Source organism: Epinephelus lanceolatus, chromosome 21 (assembly GCF_041903045.1).
Source record: "Epinephelus lanceolatus isolate andai-2023 chromosome 21, ASM4190304v1, whole genome shotgun sequence".
Taxonomy (NCBI): domain Eukaryota; kingdom Metazoa; phylum Chordata; class Actinopteri; order Perciformes; family Serranidae; genus Epinephelus; species Epinephelus lanceolatus.
The window spans coordinates 6165420-6190920 of record NC_135754.1 but is presented as its reverse complement, the minus strand read 5'-3'; the positions used below and the strand labels follow the sequence as shown (position 1 = coordinate 6190920).

The following is a 25501-nucleotide window of genomic DNA, read 5'->3' as shown; positions in this document are numbered from 1 at the left end:
ATTACAAAAGTTGAACTCTGTTTATGTTGAGGCGCAGCTGAAAAACAGGCGCATGGGAACACTTGCGCGTCACAGTGTTTTTGCTCTAGCATTTGAGCGCCCCTTCCATACATCTACATTGTAAATAGTGGATTTGAGGGCTCAAAAAATACGTCATGTGTACGGGCCCCAACGTAACAGCTCAGCAGAACAGGACGCCAATAATGTTTAAATCTCGTGTCACAAGCACAAACCTCTCGTCCATGAGTAGATGTACACTTCCTTTAGCGCAGTGATATGGTTGATGGGTGTAGTTTGGTAGAAAGAAAATAGTTCCTATATGAAACTGCTCACAACAAGGTCTGTGGATTATCTTGAGTGACTGGATCATGATTTCTGGACAGAGACATTGCTGTTGAGTCATTCAAATGTATTTCTTTTGAAACTGAACACCAAAAACTTCTAGAGTTCCATCTAGTTCCATTATATGAAGAGAAGGCAGACATCTCTACAGCCGATATCTCCAACACTCTGCAACTCACACCAAAACAATCTAGACTGATAAACAGCACTACAGGTAAGAGGGTAAATATATCGTTTTGATTTTGGGGTGAACTGTCCCTTTAATCAAAAAATAATCAGTTGCAGCCCTAGACATTTTACAGCATCTATTTCATGTTGGTGACTTGAATGAAGCTGAGGTGATGACAGAGCCCTAATATGAATAATATTATTAAACTTGAACAGATCTGGGTTCTGTAATGTTAGAATCAGAAATGACAGCAGCTGTGGAAATCTTCTGGACAATATTGGAATAAACTCAATAACAAAGACCAATATCAGTAATGCTGAACAGCAGCACTGTACTACGATCTCTCTTTAAATCCCAATCCTTTATATCTATACTCTGTATTTCTATTTGAATAGGTCTTCACATACTATATGTATATAATCACTTTTATGAAACAATGCACATTAAGTTTCCCCACACAGCCACCAAAAATATAAATGCAAAAAAAGTACATTAAGACAAAAACAACTCCAAAATCATTACAAAAGAAAAGAAAAAAAAAAAAAACTTCAAGTACTATTAACAAAGTATAAGTCCACCTGGCAATATTGTTCAGAAGAAAATAATCAAAATATACACAACTCTGCTCCTCTTACTGCCAGCCTCTCTTTTCCTCTCAGGCCGTTCAGTGGCTGACTCTCTAACCTGAAAACAGAAACACACAAAAAAAAAAACCTAAAAAAAAAAAAAAAAAACTGAAGACCTGGCTCAATAAATGGTTCTCACAGTTTCTACAGGTCTCTGTACGCGGCCCAGATTGTGGCAGAGGCAGGGTGGGCTGGTGTCAACTTGCAGGACTCCCATTTCTGTGGAAAAAGCGTTGTTCTTGATCCATCCAAATATCTCTTGTCTGATTGGATGTTTCAGATTGGAGAGGAAAGAATGATGTTCTGTAGGTGGTACGAGAGAGAATGCCCAAACATGTGACCCAGGTTTGGTGAGTGATTATGTGCACACGCAGCTACAAGGTAAAAAAACTGTTCAGAGGGATGTTCCAGAAGCATGAAAGCGACCCTCTTCTCCTTGTCAGCGGCATCTCCTGTACTGACTCCATAGAAGGCCTGTGGCATTGGTCTGAGTGTGATTCCAGGCCAGTTTGACTCTCCATGTTCCTGATCCCTTGCTGGGGTTTTTCCAGAGGCGCGTCCTGTCCCGGTTGGTGCCACTCCATCCTGACCTCAGGGCTCCTGTTTGATGTAGTAGCTGCCCGAGCCGTTGCTCTCCTGGTCAGAGGTGCCCTGTGAGAAGGTAAACTCGTCCACCTCGGCCGTCTCCTCCTTCATTCGCAGGAGAGACTCTACAGATGGGGGCAGAGACAGATGAGAGAGAGAACAGCAGTGCAGATGAGCCAGTTGTGTTCATGAACTTTGAGTGAAATGCTGGAGGAGCCTTTGTCTCTGTTCCAGGTGTTAATGTTAACTTCACATGCAAGATGGGCATCAAGATAACTACTTCAAAAAATATATCAAATGAAACAAACATGCCTTGTGACTGCTTCGCAGTGGAAATAAATGTACAGACCTTCACTGACATGAGGGAATATTCATGTGAGAACAATGACAGTGAGGTTGATTTAAGAGTAGGACATGCAGCATCAGCAGCATCCAGCTCCACAGCGAGGCCCTGTGAGTGGGACTCAGAGGATTGTCTTCTGTTAAAAATGCCGTCGAGCCTCAGGAGGCTCGGTGCCGTGCTGGAGTTTTATCATTAGTGTGACGTTACCTGATTTGTGGGTTTGGTGGAGGTGGGTTCGGGGTCGGGGCCGAGAGGGCCCCTGGGCAGGGTAAGGGGGCGGACTCTGCTCTTCGTCCCCCGAGAAGCTGCTCCTCCTCCTGCCTGCCTGACTGAAGGGCCGTCGACCAACCGGAATCTTCCTCTCTAAACACCAAGCCAGACTCGGGTAAGCTACCAGGGGCTTATTACACACAGGGGTTCAATTCAACCAGAACGCGTTCTTGATGTTCAGATGATGTATTGTGAAGGAAAGTCAAAAAGGTTACAGCTTAGGGTGACATTTTAATTTAACCTCACACTGTTGTCACTGATATGCCCATCTGAATAAGCCCCTGGTAAGCTGTAATCAGACTGCCAGACCCAAGGAAGCAGATAAACTGAACCAAGAACAAGGCTACAGCAAATGAACCTAACGGATGTGGCTGCCAATATTTCAATTATTTAACATTACTAAAATTTTAATTTTCCATTTGCATGCCCATGAGGTATGACAAAATTAAAACAAAAGTAAAAATCCAATTTTCATTTTTATGTCTAAAAATCATCATCAAAAGGAGAATAATAAAACTTTTTTTTTTCCACCTTACACCTAAGCATAACATTGCCATAAGAAAAAATTTACTGAACAAGATTTCTTTTTTTCAAATTGGAAGACAATGTGCAACAGTGACCTTGTTTAAATTACACTTTTGAATAATCTCCTCCTGGTTTTTGCTAATTTGTAGTAAAAGTAAAATGGAAATGGTCTTTTCAGTGGTTATTTTTTTTTTATCATGGTCAACTTATAAAGTTGGACTTTGACCAAGCGGCAGCCCCCAGAGCTGAAAAATTAAGCCAACGCACCTCAAAGGTCGACCTCACCTGAGCACTGTGGGGTCACACGACTATAAATGCTCCGAATACAGAAAATAAGAAGAATAGAGGCAGAGGGCAGAGTCTCTGCAGAAAAAAACATCACCACACACTGAGAGTGGGTAAGTGATGACAGAGGGATTACTGCTGTATGAGGCTATACGTTGGTTTTAGAAAGCTAGCAGCTAGCGTTAGAGTTAGCTCCACCCCCTCATCAAAATATCATCACTTCTGGCTCCAAAAATCCAAGACGGCAACAACCAAAATGCCAAACTCAAGGCTTCAAATTGGGAATCCACACACAAATGGGTGATGTCATGGTGGCTACGTCCATTATTTCCTTCAGTCAATGACTTAGACAGATTTGACGAAAGATCCTTCTATTACAGGAATTTTCATTAGAAAAAAACTAAAATTAAGACATAAATCATAATCGTATGTAAAAGTTAGTTCATTTTCAAGTTCAGATAAGTATGAGAAAATGAAACTTTTATGTGGTGGTTGTTCTCTGAAGCCTCTTCATAAAATACATTACCATACAAACATTGCCATGAAAGGTAAGTTTCCATTCGATTAGAAATGAGCTGATATCATAATTCAAATTCAAAACATCAGTTTGCAATAATATTTTCCAGTTTTGGTTGCACAAGTCCATTACACATTCAATTTCATGATCATTATGGTAATGTTATATTTATGAGTACGCAGAAAACTTAGTGATTTAAACCTTTCATTTTAATTTGCAATTATGCATTTTTGACCATGAAAGTGCAAATTGGATTTTACTCATTTTATTTGGATTTTGTCAAACACACCATGCACACAAATAAAAAACGACATTTCATTTTGAATAAATGACTTCATTTTCGTATTGGCAGCCATTCTGCTCTCAAAGCCCTGAAGTAGCTCAAACACTTTGCACCCAAGTGTGCAGGCTATGTGTTAATAACCATCCCACTGAAAAGGGAAAGGGCAGAACGTTCGTCTTTCTACAACATCCAGCAGTGTGACACATCAAGTCCGGTGAAAATATTCTTGACACACCGAGCAGATGATCTGACAGCAGCAGAGTTTCCACCACAAGTGTAGCCAGTGACAGTAAGAAGAAGAGGAAAGGAGAAGGCGGAGGAGGGAGTGGAGCGAAACAAATCCACAGTGAAAGAAGGATTACTCACTTTTCTTTTGGCCTTTGTACTGCTGGGCCTTTTTCTTCTGCTTGGGCACAGATTGAGGCATTTCTCTGTTACCTGAGGGAAGACCATTAGACAGGAAGCTATGAGACATTTGCAGACAGACATTATAAAATGCTACATACAAGTAGCATGCCTGGGGAAGTCTGTGGGTTAGAACTCTGCTAATGCATTCCATTGAGCTGCCTGTGTGCACCCCTTGTTCATGTGTAAGACTCCAGTTGTATGCTCAGTGCTTCACAAACATGCATCTTCATTAAACAAGTTTAGCACTTCTGCATAAAACACAAACACAGGTGTGTGTACACGGGCAATTCAATAGAAATGCATTAGCAGAATTCAAACGCACACACTTTCTTGTGTGCACTACTCATATGTGCAGGTGTTTTAAATCATAATGTAGTAAAAATGGATGTATTTGGAAAGTGCCGAGCACACAACTGGATAAATGAGACTTCAGTAATACTGCACGAGTTGTGTGAGAGTTTGTAAACACAATTTTGATATAGTTTTCTGTTGTTAAACACAGAACCCTTTTACTGCTATTCATCTAGAATATTTTTCCGTTTTCAGATTCTTTGTCCACTGTGGAGACAAGCCAGAAAAACAAAGTTTTCTTCACACAACACACACAGGGGGAGTATTTAATATAAAATTGGTCATTTTGTGGGTGAGTGTTCTGTTAAAGTAATGTATTTTGTTCTGTAATGGCTCTATTAAAACATGACAGAACCATTATGACTAAAGCTGCTGTATGTATGATATCTGGCACCTTGTTTATGAGAGGGAGCCCCATTTTTTTCTCACCATGATGGCAGCACGCTGTTGGAGAACAGCAGCAAGTTAGAAAATAATGATATCTATTTGTAATGATATTTACCTCTGGGGCTTGATTAATGGCTACCGTGAGCATGAGGGGCACCCGACCCCTCTTCTCATTCGTCAAATCAACCCTGTGGACCCCCTAATGCATTTACTCACCAGTGTCATCCTTAATTGGACCGTCTATTTTTATAGCTTACAAGCAGGTTGTGACTCTAATTTAATTTCTTTGTGCTTGTTCCTTTGTTTAGTGTTTTGCTGGATAGTTGATCTGAATGAAAGCTACAATTATACTGTAGGGAAGACATGTCCAAAGTCCAGTCATCTGACTGTATATAAAGATGGACAACGGGTCTCCACTTACCCCCACTATACTAAAAAGGAAGACAAAATGCCCTGGACAGGGCCGCTGCCTTCTTGCACTGGTGATGTCATTTGAAGCCAGTTTGAGTTCTGACCCATATACCCTTCCAGCTCATTGCGAGCAGCACCATTAATAGTGAAGACACTGACTGGCACACAGAGCTGTCAGTCATGACCTTAATCTACCCCCCTTTTTTATCATCAAGTTTCTAGTTATAACCACTTATCAGAAAAACAAACACTTGAACATCAGCATGATAAGAACTACCTAAAATGACAGAATCCATCTTTGGGAAAGATTTATTTGATGTGTACTTTGAGTTTCTAGTTTGGCCCATGTCCCATCCTCTAAAATAGAGGGGATGGGGTTTATGACTAATACTGCAGCCAGTCTTCAGGGCGCCATCGAGATGTTTTGTCTTAACTTTTTGGGAGCTGTCATGTCCTCCATCTTTATATACAGTCTATGAGCATGACTATCATACAGGTGGAACTAATGACTTTTCCTAAACAGATGATAAACAAGCACATGAACGGTCCCTAACAGCAGACATTTTCTGGTAGGTAGTAAACATGACCACAGCAAAGAAGCATTAAGTCATCAGTGAGGGCTACTGCTTTCAGGAGCTGTGGAAAGTTGAATGCTTTTCACTGATAGTTGAATAGTTGTGTTCGTCTTATTTGTATGTGATTTTTTTAACAACCCATAAGATGTGAGAGGGAGTTGGCCACCAGTTATTTTTTGCAGTATCTCATCTGGCCCCCAATCAAAAAAGTTTGGACAATCACTGCGATGAAATGCATCATGGTCTTACTCTGTGAGGCGGGGGGTTGGAGCTGGTAGCCCGTCAGCTGACACCAGCCCACGGGGTAGAGGTCAGGTGACTCGCAGTCCACCCACTGGTCATACTCATCCTCCCAGCCGTCAAAGTGGATCCTCAGTAGCCGGTGCACAATTCTCGTCACCGTGGCAACACACACCAGCCGCGGCTCCATTAGATCAACAGCCTCCAGCTTCATGCCTTGCCGGAAACCGTGATTGGGAACCTCCTACAGGATGTAGGAGAGTTAAGAAAATAATTTAACTAATTTACATAAATTAAAAGCACACACATTAGCAAATAGTCAGCTAGCTATCAAAATGACTTGAAACTTGCCCACCATCAGTGCAATCCTTAGTATACAGAGGAGGAAATGATGCTGAGGCAAGAAGAGCAAGACAGAGAAGAAGAGTGGATACTGCTACATCATGGAATCAACCTGCTGCATCAGCTGCTGGTGTCGTTATACCACACACCAAACTCTGCTTTCATCATATACGTGAATTGGACATTTTGTAGCCACCAGTAGGGGAGTCAAAACAGGGCAGTGATGCACTGGATAAACCTACACGTATGACAAGCTATCCTGATTTCTATGGGACAGCTGGCAGTTCGGGATCATGGGCAGTTCCGGTGTGACATAATGACAACGTGTTACGCGCAAAACTCTCTGCAGAACATTCAAAAACTAGCTGCTAAATCAAAGGAAGAACAGCGGCCAAAACTGTCCAGAAATTGGGCAAACAATGAAGTCAGGGAGCTTCTTACCCTCCGAGCAGGATGAGATCATATGGCAAATAACAGAGACAGTAAATGACCGTTATTGCCCCTGTTATTGTTATTAAAGTGCTGCAGATGCATATGATACATGTCACACTAGAGGCATATGCTGTTGTGTTACATGTCACGCCTGTCACGCCTCTTTTGCTTCTGCAATGCTGGCATCCTGTCTAAAAGCAGCGAGCAGCAGCAGCAACCCACTGTCCCAACACTGGCGCACCATGAAGGCGTAAACAGAGGGCTCGGCGGAATGGAGCACTTGCTGCAGCAAGCGAACGTAACATCTGTGGTCATTTTGACTTGACCAGCAAACTTCACTACAAGCTGATTGGCTGTAGAAACAGGTGGTGTTCTTTACATTCTAAAACCAGCCTCCAGAGATTTGACCAGCTGAATTGCAGGTGACACCATCAGCCGGCTTGAGTCGAGCTCAGACAGCCAGTTCGCACCACTGCAACTTTTCTCTGCAACGTTCTAAAGTGGTTTTGTCTCGTTGCAAATCATTGGTCTGAACTGGGCTTTACAGGGACACAGTTAAGTAGACAAAGGTGTGCATCCCTTTTAGGCAGAATGTTTTGGTCAAAAATGTGTGACTCACAAAACTTTCCAATTAGTCCTACTTATAGGCTGGACAACTGTCCTGCTCACCGATTCAACACGGAGCTACTCAGATGGAGAAATGTATACCTCCGCTGTGGAAATTTGTCTGACGATAATTGTTTTAAAAACAAAATCACTATTACCAGCAGTTAGAAATGTGGATGCATGTTTGGTTGGCAAAGCACTGAGTAAGATGAGTGCATTGCTTTCAATGTGAAAATATAAGAAATTTGACAAAATATTTAAAGAGCTAAAACATGACTGCTTGCTATTAAATTTTGCTTAAACAAGCAAAACCACTGGTAAGGTCCCTAAAGCTCAAATCAGCTGAACACCCACATTCACACAGTGCTACACCAGTTTTTTCATTACAGGTAAAAATTGGGTTTTGGTGACCAATAACAGTAACAAATGTTTGCATAAAAACTTGAGTAAAGCCAGATTTGTCACAAACATACTGTTGGTGTTACTGCAAAAGTGAAAGCAACAGGAACACCTCCAACGCAACTAAACTTAATGGTGCTCTGTTTACCTGCTGCTTTCTGTTTTGAGATGTGGTGGTATGAAACCCTGTTGCTGTTATCAGTAACCATAAAAGTAATACCAGCAGACTTTTGAACTCAGAATGAGAAAATCTTATCACACACACAGAGGAGAAACCAGTCATAAAGCCTACCTTGTTAAAGAGCTTGACGGGAGCAGCTATTGAACCTGATTCTCTGAGGTAGTCAAACCATTTAAATGGCAGTTTAGTGTACCCTGGGGAACAGAGTCAGTGTTGAGACCAGAACATTATGAAACCATAAACAAGAAGATGTTATCAGACTGCTTCTTACCAACAAATTCACCTAAAGAGAAATGACATTCAAGTATAATGTGGTATAGCATAGTATAGAGGCTCTGTATGGAAGATCTAAAGTGCCAAAATAAAAATGCAAAGCACATTCATAAGTTTTCATCAGGATGTGCAAGGGAACAGGTTCTTTTTTGAGATAGAGACACATAGACCCATTTATAGCATCATTAAAATATCTGCGTTTTGCCCTAGCCATCCAGAGGAGTTAGCAAACTTTAAACATTTAATTAAAACTGTTACCAGATTCAAAATGTCTGGTATGCATGTTCAGTTGTCAGAATCGATATTCAAATAGTAGACTCAGTTTTTACAGAATGCCAGCACGATCACAACTGTTTCGGAGCAACATGTGTTTCTGTTTAACACGAGAGTGTGTTAACTGGTGACTGCTGAATGCATCATGGTTACTCGTAGCGACAGCAGCTGTTACAAACACAGACAGACCATGCAGGTGTCCTTGAAGAAGCCTTCAGTTTTACTTGTATCTATTTTAAATACATACTTGTCTCAGCGTGAATTATTTAACGCCAATCATTTACATAAGTTACTACAAGCAACCACAAACACATTCAGCCCAAAGTCAGCAGGTAATGTGGTCACTTGATAAAGCCAAAAACCACCAGTGTCTATGGCTGCAATTTATTAAACGTGTTGACTCTTACTGGACTGTGGACACAATCAGGGATTATCGTGTAACAATAAAACACAGACAGGATTCCTGTTTGCATAACAACTGTGTCATCAAGCTCTGAACTATGCTACCTAGCAAGCCAGCAGGTACAAGTCTCTCTTAGGAACATAGCCTTTTGGTTTAATAATTATAGCCAAAGCCTCATAGATAGTGGTCTTGTGTATTTGTCTTTGGCTGGGGAAGATTTCTGATTTCAAGACACAAAACTCTGCGTCCACAGATAACATAGTCTGAACCATCTAGTGACTTGTATGCTAGTAATTTCTCTCCGGTGCACACACTAGGTTTCTCTATCAAATACATGTATGTATTTGGCCACTGAATATTGGGCCTATTGCTATTGTCATCTACCCACTTACTACAAGTACACATATCTGGAAGTCAGTCACTGTTCGCCAGTCAGTCAATTTATTTAGATAGCATTGGGATCTTTGGTGGTTAATGCTCTTGCATAGCTTAACAAGCTGTTATACATCATCATACTTCCACTGCTATTTTGTCTGTGTAGCCCTATGTACACCATCACTGTTCACAAACTCTAGAAGGGTCTATTGGCCATATGCCAAAATGAAAAACTATTTCTAATCACAGCTTGGGGGCAGGTCGATAGGCAGAGCTGTCACAAGCTGGTTTCAGCAATGACAGACAGCCTTTTATATTCAAACAAATTCCTGTGGCTAACCAGCCGGAGGTACATTACTATCGACTGTACATTTAGTTATATTTCTGATTACTGTTTTAAGGAATGTCAATACAGCCTTTGTGTGAGTATACTGTGGGAACAAAGCTCCCCTGCCTCTCCTTAAAAAAAAAAAACTAATGCTGGTGCTTTGTATGTACCATTGGCAGGTTTTAGCCCCTCTGGGGGGAAACCGAAGCCAATGTCAATGAGCCAAAAATCTGCTGTTCCTAAAATGGCCATTCTAGGCTGGCTCCAAAAGCAAGTCAGCCACCACAGACACCCATGTTAAAATGCCCAACTTTGCAGAAATAAACATAGTGAGAGCCTCGTACAAAAAAGGTTTAGATCTCTGAAGTTTATTTTCCTGTTCATAACAACTGCTTGTGGGGTGAATTTTTGTATAACCCTGATTTCACAAAAGTTGGGACCCTGTGTAAAATGTAAATAACAAAATGCAATGATTTGCAAATCCTTTTGACCTATATTCAGTTGAATATAGTACAGAGACGAGATATTTAATGTTCAAACTGATAAACTTTATTTCTTTATGTTAATGTACTCTCATTCTGAATTTGATGCCTGCAACACGTTCTGAATAAGTTGGAACAGGGGCAACAAAAGCAACAAAAGTTGTGGAATGCTCAAAAAGACCATGTGTCACAGTCCAACCATTTAAGAACGTTTATCAATGCACAGTTGCAAGGAATTAAGGATTTTACCATCTACAATCCATAACATCATCAAAACATTCAGAGAATCCGAAGAAATCTCTGCATGTAGGGTGTAAGGCTGAACACTAATAATGAACGCCCATAACATTTGACCCCTCAGACAGCACTGCATTAAAAGCCAACATGATTATATAAAGGATATTAGCACATGGGCTTAGGAATACTTCGGAAAACCACTATCAGAAAACACTGTTTGTCACTGCATCTACAAATCCAAGTTAAGACTCCATGCAAAGTGAAAGACATATATCAACAACATCCAGAGATACTGCAGACTTCTCTGGGCCTATTTCCAATTGTTTTTGGAAATCGTGGACGGTGTGGCCTCCAGGCTAAAGAGGAAAAGGACCATCCAGATTGTTACCAGCTCAAAGTTATAAGCCAGCATCTGTGATGGATGTCATGGGTAACTTGCACATCTGTGAAGGCTCCATAAATGCTGAAAGGTACATACAGGTTTTGGAGCAACATATGCCGCTGTCCAGGTGACGTCTTTTTCAGAGATGTCCCTGCTTATTCCAGCAAGACAATGATACACATTCTGCACGCGTTTCAACAGTGTGGCTTCAAAGTAAAAGAATGCAGGTACTAGATTGGCCTGTCTACAGTCCAGACCTGTCTTGCAATGGAAATGTGTAACACGTTATGTAGCGCAAAATACAACAACAGGACCTCGGACCGTTTAGCAACTGAAGTTGTATATTAAGGAACAATGGAAAAGAATTTCACTTTCAAAACTTTGAAAATGAGTGTCCTTGATTCCTGAAAACTTACTGTGTTTTTTTTAAAGAAACATTGATGTCACAAAGTGGTAAACATGCCCTTGCTTTACTTTATTGGAACATGTTACAGGCATCAAATTCAGAGAGTGTGTTTTTACAAAAAACAATAGTTTATCAGCTTGAATATTAAATGTCTTGTCTGTACTGTGTTCAGTTAATTAAATGTCCAAAAGGATTCAGAATCTTGTTCGTATCCTAACTTTTCTTGGAATCGGGGTTGTGTAACTCACCCATTTACATTTTATCAGGACTTAAGGTTACACATATTTAAGGGTGGGCTGTCGTTTAAGTGTCATAACAATCCATGAGTCAGCTCCACCCTCCACCCATTCTATGGTCACTACTGGCTCAAAAAGAAAAAAGAAATGCAAAACTTGAGGGTTCAAAACTTTAGTCCACAAACCCTTGGTTGACATCACAGTGGCTATGTCCATTATTTTTATACAGTCTGCGGTTTTCATTTCATAATGACAAAGTAAATGCATATATAAAAAGGAAATATATATATATATATATACAGGAGAGGCCAAAAGTTTGGACACACCTTCTCATTCAATGCGTTTTCTTTATTCTCATGACTATTTACATTGTAGATTCTCACTGAAGGCATCAAAACTATGAATGAACACATGTGGAGTTATGTACTTAACAAAAAAAAGTGAAATAACTGAAAACATGTTTTATATTCTAGTTTCTTCAAAATAACCACCCTTTGCTCTGATTACTGCTTTGCACACTCTTGGCATTCTCTCGATGAGCTTCAAGAGGTAGTCACCTGAAATGGTTTTCCAACAGTCTTGAAGGAGTTCCCAGAGGTGTTTAGCACTTGTTGGCCCCTTTGCCTTCACTCTGCGGTCCAGCTCACCCCAAACCATCTCGATTGGGTTCAGGTCCGGTGACTGTGGAGGCCAGGTCATCTGCCGCAGCACTCCATCACTCTCCTTCTTGGTCAAATAGCCCTTACACAGCCTGGAGGTGTGTTTGGGGTCATTGTCCTGTTGAAAAATAAATGATCGTCCAACTAAACGCAAACCGGATGGGATGGCATGTCGCTGCAAGATGCTGTGGTAGCCATGCTGGTTCAGTGTGCCTTCAATTTTGAATAAATCCCCAACAGTGTCACCAGCAAAACACCCCCACACCATCACACCTCCTCCTCCATGCTTCACAGTGGGAACCAGGCATGTGGAATCCATCCGTTCACCTTTTCTGCGTCTCACAAAGACACGGCGGTTGGAACCAAAGATCTCAAATTTGGACTCATCAGACCAAAGCACAGATTTCCACTGGTCTGATGTCCATTCCTTGTGTTTCTTGGCCCAAACAAATCTCTTCTGCTTGTTGCCTCTCCTTAGCAGTGGTTTCCTAGCAGCTATTTGACCATGAAGGCCTGATTGGCGCAGTCTCCTCTTAACAGTTGTTCTAGAGATGGGTCTGCTGCTAGAACTCTGTGTGGCATTCATCTGGTCTCTGATCTGAGCTGCTGTTAACTTGCGATTTCTGAGGCTGGTGACTCGGATGAACTTATCCTCAGAAGCAGAGGTGACTCTTGGTCTTCCTTTCCTGGGTCGGTCCTCATGTGTGCCAGTTTCGTTTTAGCGCTTGATGGTTTTTGCGACTCCACTTGGGGACACATTTAAAGTTTTTGCAATTTTCCGGACTGACTGACCTTCATTTCTTAAAGTAATGATGGCCACTCGTTTTTCTTTAGTTAGCTGATTGGTTCTTGCCGTAATATGAATTTTAACAGTTGTCCAATAGGGCTGTCGGCTGTGTATTAACCTGACTTCTGCACAACACAACTGATGGTCCCAACCCCATTGATAAAGCAAGAAATTCCACTAATTAACCCTGATAAGGCACACCTGTGAAGTGGAAACCATTTCAGGTGACTACCTCTTGAAGCTCATGGAGAGAATGCCAAGAGTGTGCAAAGCAGTAATCAGAGCAAAGGGTGGCTATTTTGAAGAAACTAGAATATAAAACATGTTTTCAGTTATTTCACCTTTTTTTGTTAAGTACATAACTCCACGTGTTCATTCATAGTTTTGATGCCTTCAGTGAGAATCTACAATGTAAATAGTCATGAAAATAAAGAAAACGCATTGAATGAGAAGGTGTGTCCAAACTTTTGGCCTGTACTGTATATATATATATATATATATATACAGTACAGGTCAAAAGTTTGGACACACCTTCTATATATATATATATATATATATACAGTACAGGTCAAAAGTTTGGACACACCTTCTCATTCAATGCGTTTTCTTTATTTTCATGACTATTTACATTGTAGATTCTCACTGAAGGCATCAAAACTATGAATGAACACATGTGGAGTTATGTACTTAACAAAAAAAGGTGAAATCACTGAAAACATGTTTTATATTCTAGTTTCTTCAAAATAGCCACCCTTTGCTCTGATTACTGCTTTGCACACTCTTGGCATTCTCTCGATGAGCTTCAAGAGGTAGTCACCTGAAATGGTTTTCCAACAGTCTTGAAGGAGTTCCCAGAGGTGTTTAGCACTTGTTGGCCCCTTTGCCTTCACTCTGCGGTCCAGCTCACCCCAAACCATCTCGATTGGGTTCAGGTCCGGTGACTGTGGAGGCCAGGTCATCTGCCGCAGCACTCCATCACTCTCCTTCTTGGTCAAATAGCCCTTACACAGCCTGGAGGTGTGTTTGGGGTCATTGTCCTGTTGAAAAATAAATGATCGTCCAACTAAACGCAAACCGGATGGGATGGCATGTCGCTGCAGGATGCTGTGGTAGCCATGCTGGTTCAGTGTGCCTTCAATTTTGAATAAATCCCCAACAGTGTCACCAGCAAAACACCCCCACACCATCACACCTCCTCCTCCATGCTTCACAGTGGGAACCAGGCATGTGGAATCCATCCGTTCACCTTTTCTGCGTCTCACAAAGACACGGCGGTTGGAACCAAAGATCTCAAATTTGGACTCATCAGACCAAAGCACAGATTTCCACTGGTCTAATGTCCATTCCTTGTGTTTCTTGGCCCAAACAAATCTCTTCTGCTTGTTGCCTCTCCTTAGCAGTGGTTTCCTAGCAGCTATTTGACCATGAAGGCCTGATTGGCGCAGTCTCCTCTTAACAGTTGTTCTAGAGATGGGTCTGCTGCTAGAACTCTGTGTGGCATTCATCTGGTCTCTGATCTGAGCTGCTGTTAACTTGCGATTTCTGAGGCTGGTGACTCGGATGAACTTATCCTCAGAAGCAGAGGTGACTCTTGGTCTTCCTTTCCTGGGTCGGTCCTCATGTGTGCCAGTTTCGTTGTAGCGCTTGATGGTTTTTGCGACTCCACTTGGGGACACATTTAAAGTTTTTGCAATTTTCCGGACTGACTGACCTTCATTTCTTAAAGTAATGATGGCCACTCGTTTTTCTTTAGTTAGCTGATTGGTTCTTGCCATAATATGAATTTTAACAGTTGTCCAATAGGGCTGTTGGCTGTGTATTAACCTGACTTCTGCACAACACAACTGATGGTCCCAACCCCATTGATAAAGCAAGAAATTCCACTAATTAACCCTGATAAGGCACACCTGTGAAGTGGAAACCATTTCAGGTGACTACCTCTTGAAGCTCATGGAGAGAATGCCAAGAGTGTGCAAAGCAGTAATCAGAGCAAAGGGTGGCTATCTTGAAGAAACTAGAATATAAAACATGTTTTCAGTGATTTCACCTTTTTTTGTTAAGTACATAACTCCACATGTGTTCATTCATAGTTTTGATGCCTTCAGTGAGAATCTACAATGTAAATAGTCATGAAAATAAAGAAAACGCATTGAATGAGAAGGTGTGTCCAAACTTTTGGCCTGTACTGTATATATAACAATGTGAACTGTATTTGACTAAATTTCTTTGTTTGATTGGTTTTATTTTGGCATTTTAAATCTTCCATAAATCTGTGGTCCTCTCAATGGGATCAAATGCCCGTTTACATTTATTAAGAGCTCAAAGAAACAATAATCAGAGTGTACAGTACCTCTAGGGGGCGTGAGTTCAATGTTGTTGATTTCACAGAAGCCGACAGGGTAGATGGAGGGGGAGGTGCCATGGTAGCAGAACCAGTCTGATCCATCCACTGCCTCCGAACCGTCGATCCCGATCATGAGGTACCCGTCTGCCAACACCTACAGAAAACCACAATAGCTGGAGTCAGTCTGAAGCGGCCGAGTCAAAGGCATTTGGGCATAAACAACAAGAACTAATCCTTTTATTCCGCATTAATGTCAGGTGGTGAAATGTTTGCAGAGTCCAGAAACGCACTGACCTTTCTTACAGTGGCTACACATATAGCTGAGAGGTTGAGGGGGTCGATGGCTTCTAACTTCATCCCGTCTTTGAACCATTCCCCACTCTGGTCCACATCTCTCACCTGATACACATTCAGACACAAAAAGACAAATAGAGGATTATTATTTGAATGAGGATTGAAAATGTCATAATAATGACATCACTTAGACACGTATAAAACTGCTACACTACCCAGCAAGCATTTTTTAGTTTAAAAAACGTCTAATAGCCGTCTACATGAAGACCTGACGTCTAGGCTAAATCACGGCTGAATTTGGACTGTCAGTGAAAATTTGGTAGATGTCTAACCATGGCCAAAGTGTAGATGTCATCAATTATACAGCTATGTAGAGACCATGTCCAAAAAATGGAGATAAACATATTTTAATTACTGTTGACTCTCCATATGTGATTGAATATCATACCTCACGCCATCTGTAATGGCGAAAATTACATTTAATCAATTTCAAAATTAAATCGGCTAGATTTGGGTTACATGTAGCTAGACTAAATCGGAGCTAAATATAGCCAATGCGTTTAAATCACGACTACTGCTTGCTGGGTATGGAAGTCTCACATTTTTAAAGGGCTGTGGAAAACAGTCAAATAGATTAGATCTAAATGTCTACCAGGTTTTTTACTCGTACAGAAGAACGAAAAAAAAACACACAGCATCAGTTAAATACCAGGGCCCTGTTAGCCTAACTGTGGTTTAACATTCCGTTATCAGGCGAAATTAATCCTGTCAATTCTCATCCATTGTGTGTGGTTCCTTGAAAACAGTTTGATGAATGATTTGTTAATCATGGATGACGTTATCGTGAGTAACAGTGTGCTCTTAATTTGAAATAAAGGCAACATTAGAGTTCAAGACAAGGTAGGAGTGTTGGGAGCCCTCCTAGCAAGCACTGGGACAACAGATTGAGGAACACAAGTCTCATTTTGTGTGTGTGTGTTCCTGTGTTGTTACAGGCATTATTTTGTTTTAGCTTTTCTTTTAGCTTTTAGTTTGCTCTAGCTTCCATGATTGGTGAGGTTCTCCTCGATGGACATACAAGATATTTCAGTGATATTTATGAGCCTGTGATGGAAATGAAACTTAACTAAAATCTCTCAAAAGGCAGTTTTAATCATGCAGAAAATAATTAATATCTTAATAAGATTTAGTGTTCCAGTGATAAATTTCCATTCTGATGGCAAATTAAATACCATACGTTTTTGCTTTAAGCTTTGAAGAACCAAAAAATCCAGGCTACAGCTGGATACTGATTGCTTTTATTGTCAATTGATCTGTTGATTATTGTGTCAGTTAACTGAATAGTTGTTTGGTCTATGAAATAAAATGGTAAAAAATATCAATCAGTCAGATCACTCTCAAAACCAAAGACGAAATCCTAAAATGTCTTGTTTTGTCCACAACTCAAAGATATTCACTTTACTGACAAAAAGGGGTAAAGAAACAAGAAAATATTTACATTTGAGAAACTAGGATCAGAGAATTTTGACTTATTTTCATAGAAAATTACTCAAACTTTTTAATTGATCATCAAATTAGTTGACTGTTAATTTTATAGTTGACAATCAAATAATCTTTGCAGCTCTAATCCAGATTTGTCAAATCATCATCTATTTAGAATAACATGGTTATCCATGTATGAACCACAGTGCCCAGCTATGCAATGTCTGATAATGACATACCTGCATACCAATGCACAGTTGTAAGACTCTTTCTTAAAAGAGGAATTTAGGGTAGAAAAAACAAATAAAAAAAAAAAAATAAAACACAGTTGCTCTGTACTACCTTCTGGAAGAACGGTGCAGGAGCATCAACTTGACCCTCAGTTTTCTTCGTAGCATCTGAAAAATACACAGGACAGATCAAAGTTACTTGCCTGGGCTAAAGATGCTTCAGCAACATACATGCTTTAGAGCATAAAACCGCACTGAGCATTGATACCAAGCGGCAACCTTCAGGGGTGAAATATGAAGCCAACACCCATAGACTGCAGTTCCTTGAATGGCCAATCTCTATGGACCCCTATGAATATGTTTACAGCCTGGTACAAAAAAACAGTTTCAGTCTCTTTAGCTAATTCCCCCTTCATGACAACTTTACAGGGGTAAATTTTTATGTAACTCATCTGTTCACAGTCAAGTCCTAATGTTATACATAAATAAGTGCAAGCCACTTTCAGTGACGGGCTGTCTGCTGACAGTGTCCTCTGATTTTCAGTCACATCTACCCCTAACTCCTCCACAACTCCAACTTTTTGCCCCAGTATGGTCACTTCTGGCTCCAAAAAGCCAGAATGGCAGCGCCCGAAACCTTGAAGTTGAGGCTTCAAAACAGTAGTCCGCAAACCAGTGGGTGATGTCACAGTAGCTAAGTCCATTATCTCTACAGTCTATGAGTGATACTCAACTTGGCCCAGAACGGGGTTGCGGGTGGCCTGCAGACCATTTTCTATTTCACAATTAAAATAAATTCATTCACACTAGGAATTTTTATTTCGTATTCTGAATTCAAATAAGGTGCCAGATTGCAATAAAAATAGTATAAAATTAGAGCTTGATTATAAAAATATATATCAATAATTGTTTATTAACTGGCCCCATGCCTTCTGTCATTTTACAAAAGTGGCCCCCAGTCAAAGCAAGTCCAGCATCCCTGAATTAGAGCCTACAGACAGTAGAAGCTGAGAATGAGCTGAGTTTCAGGGAACACGGTGTAACGAGAAAAGAAATTGATTGGATCCGATATGAGCAGAAGAGTAATTGTCATTAACAGACAGCAGCTACAATGCTTTTAGTTACAGCACTTGAAGGATAATCAGAGTAGGAAGTCAGTGCAGATTTTAAACTGCAGCCTAAAATAAAGTTTTTCTAGAGCTAGTCAATTTTCTCGTCAGTACTACTCAACATGTGAAATCAGTTGTAAATGTCTTCTGTGTCCCTGACGAAGCATTTTCACATCAGAGAAAACCATGATGATGTCAATATGGATATGTTGGCTTTGGCTTAGACACTGCAGGGTGAGCTTGAGCCCTGTATTTATTAAGAATCAACTGAATGTAATCCTTCTGCCTTGAAGCAGTCCCCAACAAATGCATCATTTCACTAAAAACCAGGTCACCAAGTGACTAGCTGTTTTGAGAAATAACTAACCTGTTTTGAAAAATGAAACTATATAGTTCTGAGTTATTTTAAAGAGGTTTACGTCCCTGTACATTTCTGTTGTGTCAGAGAGCCACAGGGTGGGGAAGGGAAAAAGCACTGACAGACAGAATTTGTTGACATTAACAAAAATATAGAATCTCACCAGCATTATCCTTTAAAGCTTTTTCTTATTGTTAAACTTGTTACATGCTGAGTGATCAATACATTATAATCCCGCTAATAGCAAAAACAGAAACAAATTAAATATGTCAAAACAATACATATCTTTAAATACAGTATTCAACATCTTCACTGTTTTGCACCCTCTGTGTTTATCACACTCTGCTTACTCTGCAACATTCTACACAGGCCCCAGTGTATTTCCTGTTGACATGTTTGTTAATGCGGAAGCTGACAGGAAGTAAACAGACACCAAAGCTGTTGCCCCAGCCACAGTTTCGCAGTGAAACGGTCTCTACCAGTTGTCCTAAAACCCTAGACACAAACACTGCTTATACGTAAGTGTTACTGGCTCCGATCAAACTCACCAGATCGTTTGAAGCGGTGTCCGATGCTGCGCGACCAGCCTATATTATGGATGAGGGGGCTGTACATGTGGCACCAGAAGTCGTCTGACCCGTCCTCGCTCTCCTCATAGACCAGCCTGAGGCGGCCTCCGATTACCTGCTCCACCAGCGCCACCCGTGTCCGGCACAGGTAGTTCTTATCCACCACCTCTACCCGCATCAGCTTCTTAAAGGGGAACTGCATGTTCTCATGTACCTATGGTGACATATCATGCATGAATATAACAAAGACAAAGACAAAGGATTGAATAATATCACAGTGGGTGCTTCTGGGACATTTAAAGTCAACGTAAAATACGTTTTTCAGATCCTTTCTGAAATCATTTAAATCATCACATTTGGAAATGATTATGCTAAAAATATAAGCTACTGTCTTAGTCAGATTTAAAAAAATTGGAACCGGCCATCAAAAACAGTATCGTTAAAATTCTGATGCATTTGTGGGTCTCACCTTGGCATTAAAGTCAGGTGGCAGTGTTTTAGCTCCAGTGAGACGCTTCACAAGAAAGACTTTCCAGTTAGAGTACTTATGCTGTATGCCTGCAAGAAAAAAATAACAGCAACAACAATTACCACCAACCACCCAAGTACAAAACTGTCAAGACGTTTGGCACATGACTCACTTTTTGGAGGTACAAGAGGTTTGCCACTTGAGGCGCACCATCCCACTGGGTGCACCTCAGGGATGCAGAGATTACACCAGAAGTCCTTACTGGTGTCGTTGTCAAAGCCCTCATATCGCAGGAGAGCCTTGAACCCTACACAACAACAAAAAACATGGTTGTTTTGACTGCTCATTCTTGACACTGGATGCAGTCAAACCAATGTCCACTCAAGGTCCAACTGCTTGCCTTAATAGACGTATATTTACCCTATCACATGGTCATCATCCGATGCAGTATGCTCGGTTGCTCAGTATTCATGCTTAAGTTTACCTCAGTGTGGATTATGTGCAAGTCAGTGTCCAGGGCTCGAAATTAATGCACATCAGTGCATTCGAGCTGTGGACAAATTCTCAGCCCCACATACATCAATCCACCTAACATGGTACAGAAAATACATTGTACAACACATTACTACCACTAGATCATCATTGGGTATAATAAACTGTGACTTAAAGGGTTTCATCGTGTTTATTTTACATAAAATTCGGGTAACAATGTTGGACGTTTAATTTATTGAAACCTGAAAAAGGCCACGGTCATGGCATAACATGATCGAACTGGCTGGTTCTTGCTCCCTGTTGAGACAGATGCTGGATATCTTTAGGTCTGACCAGCTGTGGCCGTTGTGGAAGTGCCAGGAAAAACGGACAAAATTCCTATTTACACTGCCTTTTCAAGGCAGGAATTTCATGCTGTTATGCCGACTCGCCAATCGTGGAATGGGGGTACAAAGTTGTCTCGCCTTTAAGCCTGCATTGGAGTTAATAACAGCGCCGAAACAGCCTCTGCACAAACTCCTTTGACAGAAACTGTAATTTCACCTCAAAGGACACAATGAGTTGCTGGTCAACTGCTGTTTCTGATCGATTAGTTAGTTCCTGTTATTATGTGACTTTTGGAACCAGACTAACGTGATCATCGTCCACTGTAGATAATATATTGGCTATGGACCTATAAATTAGTTTTTTCAGTACAAATGCAGAATTATATTTGAATCTCAATATGTTCCTAGTTAAATAAAGGTTTAATAATAAAAAAATAGCCCCATCTTCCACCTCCAAGCTCAAATCTTCCAAGCTAACACTTTTCCTCTTTCTCCATGCTTACACTGTCAGTTATGGGGTTAAGTGAGGGGAGGACATCAGCACTCTAACTATTTAACAGCTTTTTGGAAAACATGGAAAAGAAGGAAGATGAACCTGCCCTTTAGTTATCTAAAGAAGCAGCCTTACCTGCTAGCTTAATGATTTCTGCTATCCAGTACACTTTAGTGGAGAGGTTGGTGTCAGAGTTGGGCACTTCGATCCTCACTCCTTCTTCTATGTCTCCCCAGCATGTCCCCATAGGGACCTGAAGCAGAGAGGAAGTCGTGAAGTCATTCATTCAAGAAGCCAACAGATGTGGTCTCTACCTATTCAACTCCAGTCTTTACTTACATGCTTGAAACAGCTGACTGGAGCTCCGATTGTGTTATTGCTACAGATATAGCGACCCCAGTCAAAGCTCTCTGCAGGGACCACTGTCAGGCACAGGAAACAGTGTAAAACTGTATTATATCTTAACAGAGCAGCATTGTTACCCTATTAATACTGTTTTTTTGTTAACATACCTGCTTTTGATTTGGCCTGGTTCTGCTGACTTGCTTGGTACTGGGCGTAAGCAGCCAGCTTCGCCATGAGAGGCTGTTTTTGTAAGACTTTTGCCTTTTTTGTTGGTGGTTTGCCCTTGCAAAATTGACACAGACATCAATATTTGTGTAATAATATGGGTTTAATCTTAAAACATTTGTTGTTGTGGTCTTACAGTGCAGTTACCTGGAGTCTTGCCAAGATGCTAGCTTTTTTGGAATTTGAGGAATAACTCCTAGAACAGGACACGCTGCAGAAGCGCTTGGTTTTTGAGTAAAAAGCATCTCGTACTCCAACCATCCCACACATCTCACAAGTGGCTGAGAAACAGAGACCACGAAACAGACACATATAATCCGTTAAAATCATCAACAAGCTGGCGAATTCTTGTTTCTCACACGCAGGATTATATTCCACAGGACCACACAAAGCATGTTTCAGAAACATTCCCATGTACTGACCCATTCCAGCCTTGCCATCAGGGTAAGTGTAGACTTGACCATTGTTCTTGATGATGGGCAGACTAGCAGGGATGGAAGGCACCACCTCATCCTCGCTGTCCTCTGAGCTGGAGCTGCTGGTAGACTCCTCGCTGCAGCTGTCATAGCCATCAAACATCCCGAACGAGTCTCTCCGCTTCCGCTCTGAACGTGGGGTGCGTTCAGCCTGTGCAATCAAGGAAATGACAAAAAGACAGTCTGAATGAAATTAATACTTTAAGGCAGCAACTACCAATTATGAATTTTTCCACCACAGCTTCCCAAAATTGAAGGCGATATCTTTAAATTTCTTGTTTGTCTTGTAGTAAAAGGCATCTATTGTGTAAATAGATTTTACATTATTTTATTTTCATTTTATCCAATTTGTATTTTTGTAATATTTTTTTATCCTTTTTTAACACTCAATCACTTTCCCTCCTTTTATCTTTAACTTGCTTCTGACTCTTGAGCTGCTGTAACGTGTGAACTTCTTGGATGTGGGATGAATTAAGTTTTGTAAAGTCAATAAAGTCTTAAAGTTGTCTCTGACAACCACCCAGAGCCCAAATATATCTTTGTGGCTTCATACACGTGGGTCAAACAAGTGTAATATGTAGCTGAGAACAGCTAAACATGAAGCAGCTTTAAGAAATGAAAACATGGATCATGCTAATGAAAGACACAGGTATTTAGAGAGTCACTCCTAACCCTAACGGTGTCGCTCTCATAAATCAGTTATTGTAAAGGGAAGCATATTGGATATATACTCTCAACTCCTTGGAGCTATGTGTTCAATGAGGCATTAGATTTTAGTCATTTTTTGTGAGTTGTACTTGAACCTACATTGTTTCTGTGCAAGTGACCTCAAATGTAGGTAAAGTTGAGGCACTTAACTCCTCTTGGAACAAGCCCTTTCCCTCCGCTTCCTTACTGACACAGGTTTATTTTATATCTACTCACTACTCTACTGTTTTCTACTAGTTTTTGATCATGAGAATATTCACATATTTTGTACTTGACATTTGTAGTATCTTTATGCAGTCTAAATCAACTCATCATCTGTTGTACTCTTACATTAACTGTATCTCATTATCTTATGAAATGTAATATTTATGAGATGAATGTTGGGTAGTAGAATTACACTTGCTATTGACTTTATTGTTAGGCTATGTTATGTGTTATGTTATTGTTAGTTCATAGTTCTTAAATACTCTTAGAACAGGCAATGGTTTTTAAAATAGCTAATTATTCTAATTATTTTTAAGTTTTTATTAGTAACTACTGTGCATTTGCAGTTTTTCTCTTAACAATATTTTTTCAGTCCCTTTAACATGTCATCTGATTTGTAATGTGACCATTAATTGTTCAGGCTACAATCTTTGATCACATATACACATACAAACACATGCATGCCCATTAAGCACAATGAATGGACATACATGTGTGGGCATGAACACATACACACACACACACACACACACACACCTCAAACATATATAACACAGTCAATGGTAAATGTAGTCTGTTCTTATTTTGGTCTTCACTTTCACAAAGTCTTTGCCCCTATTTGACTGTGTGTTGAATTGTATTATTGTATAGTATTACTCCAAGCACAGTAACCCTACACTTCCTGTTTTGATTTTAACAGCCTAACCAGAGACAGAAGTTACAAATTAGCCGTGTCTACAAATCTATATGCATTGCATCTACTTTGCATTTTACATATGAAGCAATAGTCAATGCATTCGTACTTGACAAGTAAAGAAGTAATTAAACGTGACCTGTGAAGCTGGCCGGAGAACCCAGTAAAATTTTTAAAATAAATAAATAATAACGATGTTTAGAGCAAACCCCTGTAAAATCATACTATAATTATTGCCGTGGATATCTGAAAATTCAATACATAATACAACACTTGCTAGTAAGGTGTACATGATCCGGAACAATATTAAAATGTTTACTGTTGACATAGCCTGTCTACTTCCTCTTCTGAGCATCACAGGTGACATCCCAACTAGCTGCGCTAAAATAAATAATTTAACTTGCAATGCTAAGAGAAAAGACAGTGCTCCTGCCAGTGAAAACATACTAAGCTGAATGTAACATGTACAAAACAAGAAAGCAAGCCAATGCATAGGCTTAAATAAGGGGTGGCCTAATAAAAATAGCTCTTAATGCTAACTAGCGTTAGCACGTCTAGCTAGCGGAAACCTGTTTTTCCAGTGTGTCCACAAATGCATACCACACTTTTCACGAACGTGGCAAACTTGCACCGTCACACATATAGTTAAAACAAGTGAGTGGTTAATTTATTTCTTAACTTGTTATTTCTGGAGAGCTTGCTAATATTTAACGCTGGCTGTAGCTGAGCCACTAGCTAGCTACCATAAACAGATAACAACAAAGGAGCAGCGCTAGCTTCAGCGAATCCTCTGGAAATCGAAAGGCTCGCGGCCCTAAAATGTTTCAAATTCACTCACCAAATCCCGTGTGTCTTCCATCAGCCCTTCATATAGATAACGTTCTTGTTAACTGTGCTGCCCAATGCAAATTAAACCCCTATGCTGGGGATAAATTTGGCTTTGAAATACCAAAGTTTAAAATGAATACTACCAGACAGGATATCAACAAATTACTCTGATGTCTCTGCGCATGTGCGAGCGTAACCTACTTTCATGCGATTGGTCAATACAGAATGGAGGTCATCGACCCACAGAAACAAAACAGTGGACTCAGAGATGGAAATGAATGAATGGCTTCCTCAGTGTAAGACACAATTATAACAAAATAGACTTCTAAAACTTCTCCATATAACTCCTGTGTCAAATCAACAACAATATAAACAGAGGGAATATTTGTTGTGACGTTTTGTATTAACGTCACTTTTATCAGATGCATACTGTGACTTCAGCGACTGTACTCTATTTATCAGTAAGAGGTTGGCTGAGGTGTGACTTTTTTTCTTTTGCATGACCATCCCACCACCATAAAAAAAGCAAGATTTCAGAGTTGAGACTATAATAAATGGTATGATCTAGGAAGATTTTTAAAGAAAACATTGCATTCAGGTGGCATGGGCTTGCAGGTTTGGAGGTTCTGAGAGTATTTAGAATAAATCCAAAATACAACCGTTTAAAGTGTGTGTGTGTGTGTATATATATATATATATATATATATATATATATATATATATATGTGTGTGTGTGC

The 25501-nt window shown here is 40.3% G+C and overlaps 1 protein-coding gene across 2 annotated transcripts; it reads right to left on the bottom strand.

Moving 5' to 3' along the window:
- Nucleotides 1-1592: 1592 nt before the first annotated feature.
- On the bottom strand, nt 1593-24949 carry mbtd1 (mbt domain containing 1). 2 transcript variants are annotated; one of them, XM_033610679.2, is made up of 17 exons: nt 24775-24949; nt 22277-22481; nt 22002-22135; nt 21797-21911; nt 21624-21706; nt 21420-21537; nt 20146-20280; nt 19974-20062; nt 19484-19718; nt 17581-17636; nt 15757-15861; nt 15469-15616; nt 8389-8471; nt 6327-6561; nt 4312-4383; nt 2273-2428; nt 1593-1847 (listed from the first exon to the last, which is right to left on the bottom strand). In XM_033610679.2, exons 1-17 carry the CDS (start codon nt 24793-24795, stop codon nt 1729-1731), a joined length of 2109 nt encoding a protein of 702 aa, XP_033466570.1. In that variant the 5' UTR covers nt 24796-24949; the 3' UTR covers nt 1593-1728. The 2 variants fall into 2 exon arrangements, with proteins under 2 accessions (XP_033466570.1, XP_033466571.1); XM_033610680.2 differs by lacking the exon at nt 2273-2428.
- Nucleotides 24950-25501: the final 552 nt, after the last annotated feature.

What these genes read in the sequence shown, in the direction of transcription:
- mbtd1 (XM_033610679.2), bottom strand. Translation starts at nt 24,795, where the DNA reads ATGGAAGACACACGGGATTTG. An exon ending in ACCTCTTGTACCTCCAAAAA is followed by an intron (nt 20,063 to 20,145) that starts GTGAGTCATGTG and finishes TTTTTCTTGCAG; the next exon opens with GCATACAGCATAAGTACTCT. An exon ending in GTACAAAGGCCAAAAGAAAA is followed by an intron (nt 2,429 to 4,311) that starts GTGAGTAATCCT and finishes CTTGGTGTTTAG; the next exon opens with AGAGGAAGATTCCGGTTGGT.